Source organism: Cydia splendana, chromosome 9 (genome assembly GCF_910591565.1).
Source record: "Cydia splendana chromosome 9, ilCydSple1.2, whole genome shotgun sequence".
In the NCBI taxonomy this organism is placed as follows: Eukaryota; Metazoa; Arthropoda; class Insecta; order Lepidoptera; family Tortricidae; genus Cydia; species Cydia splendana.
The window spans coordinates 1,500,901-1,512,471 of record NC_085968.1 but is presented as its reverse complement, the minus strand read 5'-3'; the positions used below and the strand labels follow the sequence as shown (position 1 = coordinate 1,512,471).

The 11,571-nt window shown below is 40.9% G+C and overlaps 1 protein-coding gene across 3 annotated transcripts; it reads right to left on the bottom strand.

Annotated features, from left to right (window-relative positions):
• Positions 1–1,277: 1,277 nt before the first annotated feature.
• On the bottom strand, positions 1,278–10,833 carry LOC134793337 (tubulin alpha-1 chain-like). 3 transcript variants are annotated; one of them, XM_063764878.1, is made up of 10 exons: positions 10,670–10,833; positions 9,816–10,044; positions 9,481–9,653; positions 8,584–8,712; positions 6,598–6,768; positions 5,786–5,926; positions 4,951–5,088; positions 4,189–4,266; positions 3,345–3,508; positions 1,278–2,323 (listed from the first exon to the last, which is right to left on the bottom strand). In XM_063764878.1, the coding sequence occupies exons 1-10, from the start codon at positions 10,670–10,672 to the stop codon at positions 2,197–2,199; spliced, it is 1,353 nt and encodes a 450-aa protein (XP_063620948.1). In that variant the 5' UTR covers positions 10,673–10,833; the 3' UTR covers positions 1,278–2,196. The 3 variants fall into 3 exon arrangements, with proteins under 3 accessions (XP_063620948.1, XP_063620949.1, XP_063620950.1); XM_063764879.1 differs by having other exon boundaries at positions 9,816–10,041; positions 10,670–10,831; XM_063764880.1 differs by lacking the exons at positions 9,481–9,653; positions 9,816–10,044; positions 10,670–10,833 and adding an exon at positions 9,236–9,303.
• Between the last annotated feature and the right edge of the window lie 738 nt (positions 10,834–11,571).

The following is an 11,571-nucleotide window of genomic DNA, read 5'->3' as shown; positions in this document are numbered from 1 at the left end:
TCGTTTTTCGTCAAGTTCTTGAATTAGTCCTATTCTGCTTTCGTCACTCATTCTACATTGAAAGCCACCGACGATTGTGACGAATGTAGAATGAGTGACGAAAGCAGAATAGGACTAATTTAAGAACTTGACGAAAAACGAATATGACCACCCAAGACGATACCCGAAAAAGGGCTTTTTCTTCCACGCTAGGAGGGATAAAAGTGGCACTTTTCTTCCCTGCTAGGAGGGATCAAAGTTGTATTTTTCTGTTCTAGGACACGATTTTTTCTTTCTTGCATACAATTATTTTTTGGTCAAATAACACATTTTGGAACATAACAATTTCCTCATAGTTGATGTGAAAAGCAGTATGTGTCACACGGTATCAAAATTATTTCGTCTTGGGCTTGAATACCTCATCTCACTCACTACGTTCGGGATTCTATTGTAGAATCCATCGCTTCATTCAGGATTCAATGTACCGCCCTTAGCGGAAATATATAATTTTGATCCCTTGTAACACAAACTACTATTTATTGTGCTCACGATTTAGTAACTTTCCCGAGCATTCTACTAACATAACATAAATATGGTTATTTCGCATCTTTGTGCCACGATATACCAATTCAGTGCCGAGAGTTGGCGGTAATTTGCATGTTTTATGGCAACCAGGGATATGACAGTTCAACTCCCAAAACGGCCACTGCGGCGCAACCATCGCGTGTCCCCTCGCCCTGCTAACCCCAGGCCCCCACCTTGGCAGCCGCCATTATACATTTATTTTGAAAAGTTTTGACTAACTAGTTAATAATCTGTGGTGGCAACTACCAGGATTATACCTATTCTGGAATTTGGTGGGGTTGCTAGGAGGATACTCTACAGCTGCGGTCGGCAACCTGCGGCCCGCGGGCCGCATGCGACTCGCGAATCTGTCACTTGCGGCCCGAGAGGCGCCTTGGCTATTTTGTATGTAATAGTGACAAACAACAATGTCTCATAAAGTCATAAATATTAACAAAGTACGGCCCGCGTCACCTCCGTTAACTACTATGTGGCCCTTGGCTGCTAAAAGGTTGCCGACCGCTGCTCTACAGCAACCCCAACTCCAATCGGGTTGTACTTCCAAACTAATGTAATTTTTTTTTCAAGAAAGTACTAATTAAATACCAATTAAGCAATTATGTACTAAATCCTCAGGTAATAAAAAATGACAAAAAGCAATGTGGGGTTGCCAGAGAGCATCGTCACGAAGTGGATGATCCTAAAATATAAGGATACGAAATTAAACCGACTCATAAAACTGTACAATTTATTAGACACATCAGACGGTCACTCAAAACTTTTTAAATATTTTAAAAACATCAACGGACAAATTACACTTACAACATTACACTTACAATATTAGTCACACCACAAAACCACCAACGACTCAAAATAAACACTTCAAAATTAGGCTTCTCCGTCGAGCATTTGCTAAAAAATTTAAAGAAAAACGCCAAAAAAACTTAACTAAGACAATCGCAAGTTTGCTCGACGGAGAAAGGCAAGCGGCGAGGGAGCTTCACTCTGACATGCCGCTTCTATTACAAAATGGTACCAAAATGGACCTCAACACGCAGGGAATAGGGGCTAGTCGCTCCGCGCCTACTGCAGACATTTTCGGACCTTTAAACAATTTCAGAGTTCTGCTATAATCAATATTGTTAAAAAAAATATGGCCGTGGTTTTAGGGCGTCAGCTTCGGCGCTGTGACGTCACCAGTCTAAAGTTATATGTCTCCAAAGGTAAGTCAAAATAACTTCAGAAACTAAACCCGCGTGGAAACATCATAGGTGAAAGGTGGCACAGACCCTGTATAACGCGGTGGTGTTGTGGTGTCAGTAGACGTTTTTTGATCGTATATCTAGGTCCGTCCAGATATGGAATGCACCTATCTTGAGCCATTTACTAAGGGATTAATTCTTCTGTTTTCAGGACACTGCTTGAGGGACACCCAAATTTCCTTGTCCCTTTTAGTAGCAAGATAGCAGTAAGAGAAGGTAGATATAATTATCTCCTTAACCGTTCGCGCAATGTACTACACATAGTACTTCGAAACACGAGCTCTTTCGTAAATGGCGCGCTAGGCTAGAGGTGCATTCTCCAGATCTAAACGGACTTTAAAATCGCAAAATTTGTCTGAAAAGCGACCTTAGGATGTAGTCAGATCGTTGATCATAGCTCGTCGTCGCCCGGGAGGTCGGAGGTCTCGATGGCCACCTCGTCGTAGTCTCTCTCTAACGTCGCCAGGTCCTCGCGGGCTTCGGAGAACTCTCCTTCTTCCATGCCTTCGCCGACGTACCTGGGGGAAGAGGTTGATGATGTTGAAGTATGATAGAAGCAAGTTTCTGATAAAAAATAGTTCAGGGATGACACGGAAGGTCGACCTCGTCCCAGGCCTTGGCGATGTTTCTGTCGCTCAGTGGCTCCACCTGTTCAGCTGTTACTCACCAGTGTACAAACGCCCGCTTGCAGAACATGAGATCAAAGGGTCTCGCAGGCTAAGCGAACAAGAAGTGCCCCCAGCGACGATTTGGTCATTCTTTCTAGTGGTGTACTGGCAGGTCCTAAGAACACTATGCTATTAAGCAAACAAGGATATCGGAAACGGCTTAACGATTTCGATGAAATTTGCTATATGGAGTTTTTTGGGTGCGATAAATTGATTTAGCTAGGTCTAAGCTCTGGGAAAACGCACTTTTTTTAGTTTTTTTATATTTTCCGAGCAAAGCTCGGTTTCCCAGATATTAGGTTTATTAGGAAGAGATTTTATACCTACATACTAACTTATCTTCACACTGCACTGGTACTTTATTTATATATGCTAGTAACTACTTGATCGATAATGTTTTTTTTTGACATGACGCACGAAGATTTATGCAAATATTTTTATAGGTGTCTCCGCGAAAAGTATTAAAAAAATGAGAAGAAAAATAAAATGTTTTTTTTTTTTTAATATATATTTTGAAGTTTAAGGACATGATGCAGGTTAAACATATCCATTTTGTAGTCTATTTTATTGTTGTCAAATATAATTTTGTTTGGTTAATCTAACTTGAACAGTTTACAAAATATGACACTTTCAATGATACACTGATTATTTTACATTATCTTGAATAACACGAAAACAAAAGAAGATCGAAGACTGATATTAAGCATAGAGTGTTCTTAGGACCTGCCAGTACACCACCTGAAAGAATGACCAAATCCGTAGCTGGGGGCGCTTCTTGTTCGCTTAGCCTGCTAGACTCTTTGTGGTTGAGCTTTACCCAGGCCTCGGCGATGTATGTGTCGCTCAGTGGCTCCACCTGGTCAGTACTCACCAGTGCACGAACGCCCGCTTGCAGAACATGAGATCAAATTTGTGGTCGAGCTTGCCCCACGCCTCGGCGATGGCGGTGGTGTTGCTCAGCATGGAGGCTGCCCGCTTTACTTGCGCGAGGTCACCTCCAGCTACGACTGTTGGTGGTTGGTAGTTGATGCCCACCTGAACCCAGAACACAAAGTTACTTCGGAGTAAGGTCGAGCTGATCTTTTTGTGACATTGTGATTGTGTGAAACAATGGTGAAAGAACAAGATGGGGAGAAGAGAACACAAACAACAGAAGAGAAACATGTTTTCTTAGGCAGCCTAGAAAGGATTGATTAAAGATAGATTAGAAATCATCATTAATAACCACTATAAATGACACACTTCTATAAAAATATGACTTATTTCAGCGAGCGACAGCCAAAAATATGATATCCCACTCGACCTAATAGTAGCTAGACTGAAATTTTGCCCCCTCTTTATATTGGGCATTTTCAGGGCAAGGTTAGCGTTGTTCATAACTATTCCAAATTTCAAATCGACAGCTTTAGTAGTTCTCGAGATATTTAGCAATGTGACAGACAGACAGATGGACAGAGTCGCACCACAAGGGTTCCTTTTGTACCTTTTTAGTACGGAACCCTAAAAAGGAAAATACCGTAATGCAAACATTTTGCTTGACTCTTAAATGCATGAAATATCTATATTGTCTTGTTTCAGACAACCTACCTACCAACCAAGTTCTCTTAAAATTAAGATATAAATTCTCAATTTAAAGTGAATTCGGTTGTCACTTGTTGTTTTAGTATGAGTATACTTCATGCATCTAAGGGTTAAAACTTTAAAATTACGTTTACCTTGAATCCGGTAGGACACCAGTCCACAAATCTGATGCCGGACCGCCCTTTCATCGCGGCTATGGCCGCATTCACGTCCTACAGAAAAGGAAAATAAAATGCATATAACAAAACATAAGTTAAAGACTGAAAACAACCAAACAATAACAAAAATACCTAGAATATCATCACATTTTAATATATTTTTTTTTCTCGTCACTCTGAAAGACTCAATGAAGCTTCGATAACTTAATGTCACTTGACAATCTTAACGACGGTACCTAACGTTATTATTTACTTGTTGCACCAGCAATGTACGATTACAGTATGGTGAAACTCAGCCATAAATAAACAAAGTTATCTCTAAAGGAGCGAGAGCAGCTCCTTTCCAACAGGTTTGTTACACACTTTTATTTAGCTTCACTGACTGCGTATATACCTATATCTCTTTGTACCTATGGTGCTTCAAATCTTGTAACTTAAATTTGAACCACTTCCGGGTGTCCGATATAGCTGAAATTTCGCATATTTCCATATTGCCGATGACAATGCAATAATATGCTACCATGGAGCTGATCTGATGATGCAGTCGGAAGGTAGCCAAAGGAACTCTTCGATGGAAAAACATAAGCACATTGAGTTTAGGCTCATTTGAAAGGTCTCGAGAGGTACTTGATAGACATGTAAAGGAGAGAAAGTACAGTCGGCAATAAAAGTGTGTCAAAAAAATATTTTTGACGGTTACTTGTTTAGCTTTAGATTGATAGTCAAATGAAAACCAACCTTAGGCACCACGTCGCCTCGGTACAGCAGGCAGCATGCCATGTACTTTCCGTTCTGAGGGTCGCACTTCACCATCTGGTTCTGTGGCTCGAACAGCTCTGATGTGATCTCGGACACGGACATGCCCTCGTGGTAAGCCTGAGAAGACATTCAATAATAAATATACATAATAATATGTAGGTTTACAAATATTGTTTATCTCCTAAAAATTTCACGCAAACTGACTTTACTCAAGCGCACCGATAAAATTTAGATGAAGTTTGATACGAAGATCCCGGGAAAGGACATAGGATACTTTTTACAATAGAAATCGGTATCGTCTTGGGTCGTCCCATTCGTTTTTCGTCAAGTTCTTAAATTAGTCCTATTCTGCTTTCGTCACTCATTCTACATTCGTCACAATCGTCGGTGGCTTTCAATGTAGACTGAGTGACGAAAGAAGAATAGGACTAATTTAAGAACTTGACGAAAAACTAATGGGACGACCCAAGACGATACCTAGAAATCAAATCAAATATGAATCAAATAAAAATCAACCTTATTACTATATTTCACTATGGCTATGAACTTGTGGTGGTAATTAGTGAGTTTTGGTTGTCACCTGACGAATGGCAGTGGAATAGAGAAGTACTTATTACTAATTCTACTCTGACCAATTTGCGGGCAGAAGCTATTTGACTATACTTTGCTAAGCGCCACTTGCACCAACCCACTAACCCGGGGTTAACCGGTTAAACCGTTAATCCAGTGTCAAATTGTACTGGTAACCATGGTAACTCCAGTTTAGTGAATGGTGCAAGTGGCCCTAAAGGATTTAAGTTATTATAATGATTACCTTGTCAGCGGAAACGACGGGAGCGTAAGCGGCGAGAGGGAAGTGAATGCGCGGGTAGGGTACGAGGTTGGTCTGGAACTCCGTCAGGTCCACGTTGAGCGCACCGTCGAATCGGAGCGACGCTGTGATCGATGATACCACCTGACAACGGGAAAATTACACTTAAAGACTCAAATTTATTGGGCGAAAGCATTTGGGTTAGTTCCCGATTCGCCGGATTCTTGTTTTGTTGAATTCCTGTTTCGCCCTTTCGGACGTCACAATTCACAATTCGAGTAATGTCACTAACGTGACTAACCAGCATGTGGTCATCGTGATTTACGTAACGCGTGCTATAGGGCCCGCATTCGGAAACAACGGGAAATTTTCGAGGAGTCATCGCATGCTGTATGTGTATAATATTATTGACCGAGATATCAACTTGTGAGTTTCACTAGTCGTACCGCTTACGGCGAGTGCGCGGTATGAGTGCGAGATGGTCGTCCTTACTTACTTACTGCTGTGGCGCAACTACGACCCGAAGTGGATCCTGGTCTTCGACACCAAAGACCGCCATGTTCTCTGTCCAAAGCAGTTTCCGTCCAGCCGACGGTGCCGAGTTCGCTAAGGGCGTCCTAAGGCTCCAATATTACGTCAAGCTCTCCAGCAACCTCACAATGCAATCTGGCATTTTTTTTAGTACACAAATGGTACTGAAATTGTGCTTACTTGAAAAAATCATACCTCTGTTAGTTTGGGAGTACCTACAAGCCAAATGAAAGTTGGGGTTGCTGTAGAGCAGCAACCCCAACTTCATTTGCAACGAGTTATACCTGTGAGATAAGTCTGTTGAGGTTGGCATAAGAGGGTCGCTCGATAGACAGTCGCCGACGGCAGATCTCGTAGATGGCCTCGTTGTCGACCATGAAGGCACAGTCAGAGTGCGAGATGGTGGCGTGAGTGGTCAGCACGGCGTTGTATGGCTCTACAACCGCCGTCGAAACCTGGAAGAAAATTTAAATCTTACGTTTACTTGTGTAACCCACTATGAATATAATTTTATATTTATACATATTTGTATTGGTTTGTCTTCATTGGTAATCGGCACTTTTCCACTTTTATTGGCTCTGTGGTTTTAGGATTTCATTCTAATCCTGTATTAAGTACTCGTATTTCAACTACGTGCACGTACTTTTTAGGGTTCCGTAGCCAAATGGTAAAAACAATACACTCTTTTTGTTTGGGCAGTCGTGTAAAAAACGGAACCCTTATGGATTCGTCATGTCTGTCTATCTGTCTGTCTGTCTGTCTGTCTGTCTATCTGTCTATCTGTCTATCTGTCTGTCTGTCCGTCCATATGGCACAGTCACTTTTTTCCGAAACTATAAGAACTATACTTACTGTTGAAACTTGGTAAGTAGATGTATTCTGTGAACATTTTCACACAAAAAAGAAAAAAAACAATAAATTTTGGGGGTTCCCCATACTTAGAACTGAAACAAAACATTTTTTTTTCATCAAACCCATACGTGTGGGGTATCTATGGATAGGTCTTCAAAAATTATATTGAGGTTTCTAATATCATTTTTTTTAACCTAAATAGCTTTCGCGAGAGACACTTCCAAAGTTACTAAATGTTACTGTTTTCACTAAATGTTATACATTGTATATTTGTCAACATGTTTTTGTCATCTGTGTTTGTTTGTCATAAATAAATGTATTTCTATTCTATTCTATTCTATTCAAAGTGGTAAAATGTATGCCCCCCCCCCCCCCTGTAACATCTAAAATAAGAGAATGATAAAACTAAAAAAAATATATGATGTACATTACCATGCAAACTTTCACCGAAAATTGGTTTGAACGAGATCTAGTAAGTAGTTTTTTTTAATACGTCATAAATCGTAAACCGCAATTTTATTATGTTACTTGCTGCTACGGAACTCTTCATGGGCGAGTCCGACTCGCACTTGGCCGCTTTTTTAGCTAAGCTCAAATTTGTTATTGAGTATAATTTCGATGCCAATGTAATAATGTGATCCAATATCCAATGACTCAGGCAGGTGACCAAAATAACTCCTGCAGGGAAAAATTCCACAGGTTTCAAAAGACAACGGATAGATTTCATATCAGATGGAAACTATGACGAAACAGTATCTAACTAACCTGCGCTGATATGCATGGCTAACTCCAGCTTGCTCTTACCGACCTTGACCGAGAGGTTCTCCAACATCCAAGTGAAGCCAGAGCCGGTGTGTCCGAACAAGAAATAGTTATTTGTACAACAAGAGATCAAAGTTTCATATTTCTTCGAGTGCTTATTTTGAGTCCCGTGCAAGCGAAAGATTCTATAATATAATTCTCTCTCAGATTCTAAAATAGAATCTTGAGCGTAGTAAGGGATTCAAAGGCGCACGAAATGTAAATAACTTTGATCTCGTGTAGTACACAAAATTTTTCACCCTAAGCAGTGAGAACATACCTAGACGGACAGAGATAATAGAACCCAAGTATATCGAACTTGTATTAGACCCCGCATGTTGAAATGTCATTTGACTATAAAGGTCACTTGAATATATGCTATTATATGCTATTTTGCTCACTGAGTGAGAAAAAATGACTCGGTGAGAAAAATCGCATTTTGCTCTGTTTTTAAGAAGCAAAGTACCCTTGTTCGAGCTGCTGAGGTGAAAAACATTAAGAAACCCTGACAAACGAGTGTCATCGCCCACACGGTTAACTGTCCATCCGTGGACCTTATGCCTTATGTAATAAGGTCCAGCTATGTATAGTTAAGAGTATTGCTGTTTCTGACTGACCTGCGGTGCGGGGTATATGGCGAACTCCAGCTTGCTCTTCTTGCCGAACTCGTCGGAGAGGTTCTCCATCAGCAGCGACGTGAAGCCAGAGCCGGTGCCACCACCAAACGAGTGGAATACGAAGAAACCCTGCCAACAAGATGTTTCAAAATATGTACCTCGAGTTAAATAGGTTTGTTAATTTCTGTTAGTTTAGGTCTATGTTGTATTAAGAACTTGCTAGTCGAATGAAATACAATAAATACTCCACAGAAAGAAAGATCCACGGTGTAATCGCCAAGATAAAACTGACGCTAAGTAGATTTCGCACCCACGCATACTAAGTTATTGGCTTTGAGCCATTTACCGCTCAGTCCTCCTGTTGTGGACGTGCGCATGTCGCGTGTCCAAACGCAGAGAGAGAGGAGAGAGAGAGAAAGAGAGAGAGAGAGAGAGAGAATAATATTTTAGAGAAGAATAAGTAGGTACAAGGTTTCTTAGTTGGTAAGTGACAATTAGTTGCTTATTCTGCTATGACACTAATCACCCAGCTTTTTAATTGTATCCATGACAGGCATTACAATTTCGCGGCCCGTGATGGAGTAGTGCTCGCGCGCATAGTTGTAATTGGCGTCCCCCTTTCCCACGATAAGAGAGAGAGGAATAGTTTTACCTGTAGACTAGAACAGTGGTCAGCTAACTTCCGTATCCTCTCCATGACGGGCAGCTGGATTTCGCTACCCATAGTACTCTACGGGTAGCGAAATCCAGCTGCCCGTCATGGAGAGGATACGGAACTACTGTGCACGCGTGCGTAAATGTAGGCAACGTCCTCTTTGTCTATCTTCAGAGAGAGAGAGAGAGAGAGAGAAAGACACAGAGAGAGAGAGAGAGAGAGAGAGATAAGGTTAGTTTTACCTGTAGACCGGTGCACTGGTCAGCTAACTTCCGTACCCTCTCCATGACAGGCAACAAGATTTCGCGGCCAGTGGAGTAGTGTCCTCGAGCGTAATTGTTGGCTGCATCTTCCTTGCCTGTTATCAGCTGTTCAGGGTGGTAGAGCTGTCGGTAGTCGCCGGTGCGGATCTCATCTAAAACACGAGCAGAATTTTAAAGCTGATGTTCAATTGCAAAGCAAACAAGTTGCACTCGCTGGTGGTTGTAAAAATTAGGATGTTGTTGGGATCACGTCCATCTGCACTCCGGCTTGCCCGACGTGGACCAACTGAAATGCTTATACTTAATTGACTCACCAATGACAGTAGGCTCAAGATCCACCATCACAACTCGTGGTACCATCTTCCCTCTATCCGCCTCAGAGAAGAACGTGTTGAAACACGAGTCCGAGGATCTCGGGTCAGCTTCACAGACAGGCAGCGTTCCATCCGGCCTGATGCCGTGCTCGAGGCAGTACAGCTGCCAGCAGGCCACGCCCATCTGCACTCCGGCTTGCCCGACGTGGACCGATATGCACTCCCGCTGCTCGCGTGCAAAAGGGTTACACGTATTTTACTCGCTTTAACAGGTAGCTTCGTGTCGGAAAAAACAGAATATGTACACATCTCTAGTTCTACAAAGGTATGTGAAAAATAGGTGGGCGTTTTGTAGGTTCAGCTATCAACTAACATCAATTCATCATATCAAACTTGACACTACCTATTTTTGGATAGGTGTCACATTAAAATGTCAGTCAAATTTCTGAAGCGTTTTGTCACTTATTTTTGTGAAAAAGAAATGTGAAATGCTGGAATAATAAGTATGCAAGGGCAAGTTATATCAAATCAACAGAGGTACATAAAAACAATGTCACCTATTGGTTATTAATGGTCTTCCATATTCATCCAATTTCCGTTGCTTTTTCTTTCGAACGTAATTTGGAACCTACTCACTATAATTAAAATCCTAGCTCACTGTTACCTACAACGGCTGTACCTACTACTGCAAAATGTAAAAATACGATGTCTTGACACGCTGCATTAGAAATATGTAATACTAACTACGATATCAGTACATATTACAAACTGCAAAATACGTAGGTAAAGTACAGCGCATGGAAGTAAGACGGACATCTTACGAACAAAGAGAAAAATACACATAAAATACTTACCATGATTGTTACTTAAAATTTTGTTAGATCCGGTGTAAAACACTATAAAAAATGTAGAAATAAACAAATATCCTACAAAAATTTTGAAACGGACTGAAATTTAGAAAAAAAAATGCGGATCTGTCCCGCCTGATGGGCTGCTCGGATTCACTGTTTTTTATTCCTGGTTTGAATTCATCAAATGTACAAATTTGTAAGTTGCCAGTTTGTTTGAAAAGAGGTTTAAAATATTTGTTATAGGTTGTATGTTACACGAGTGTGTATGAAGGTGGTTAATATATTTAAATATGACGTAAAAATATATACAACGTATGTACAGTCAGCAGCTGAAGTTGCTAAGCGGGCGAGGTGTTCATAATTATAATTACCTTGACACGCTGTTATTCTCTTAACAATAAAGTCGCGTCAAGATCATTTTGAACACCTCGCCCGCTTAGCAACTTCTGCTGCTGACTGTACATAAACATAAATTGTTAAGGGGTTACATATTTTTAGTAAAGTGAAAATTACTAACAGAATAGAATTATTTAACACGCCATGTACGTATCGTTTATTTATTTAAAAACTGTCATACGGTTTTTTCTTTCAATATTACACACGCAAATTACGCTCTGGTAAAGATAAGACTATGAGAACTAAAATTAAATATAAGTGCAACTTTTATTTCTATCTAAATTTCCATAAAAAAATCAATTTACAAAAACAATACCTTACATTTCGACTGTCAAGCTATTTCTAAAGTTTGGAGGGGTGGCAAGTGGTACAAGTGGCAGGGACGACGACCAGGGGGTCCAACGATCGATGCCCAGCGCTGGCCTTAATTGTATTCACAATAATGGCTTAGCGAGCATAGCTTTAGACTTCAGAGCGTCGAGCTCTTAATTGTACGAACCGGGGATATA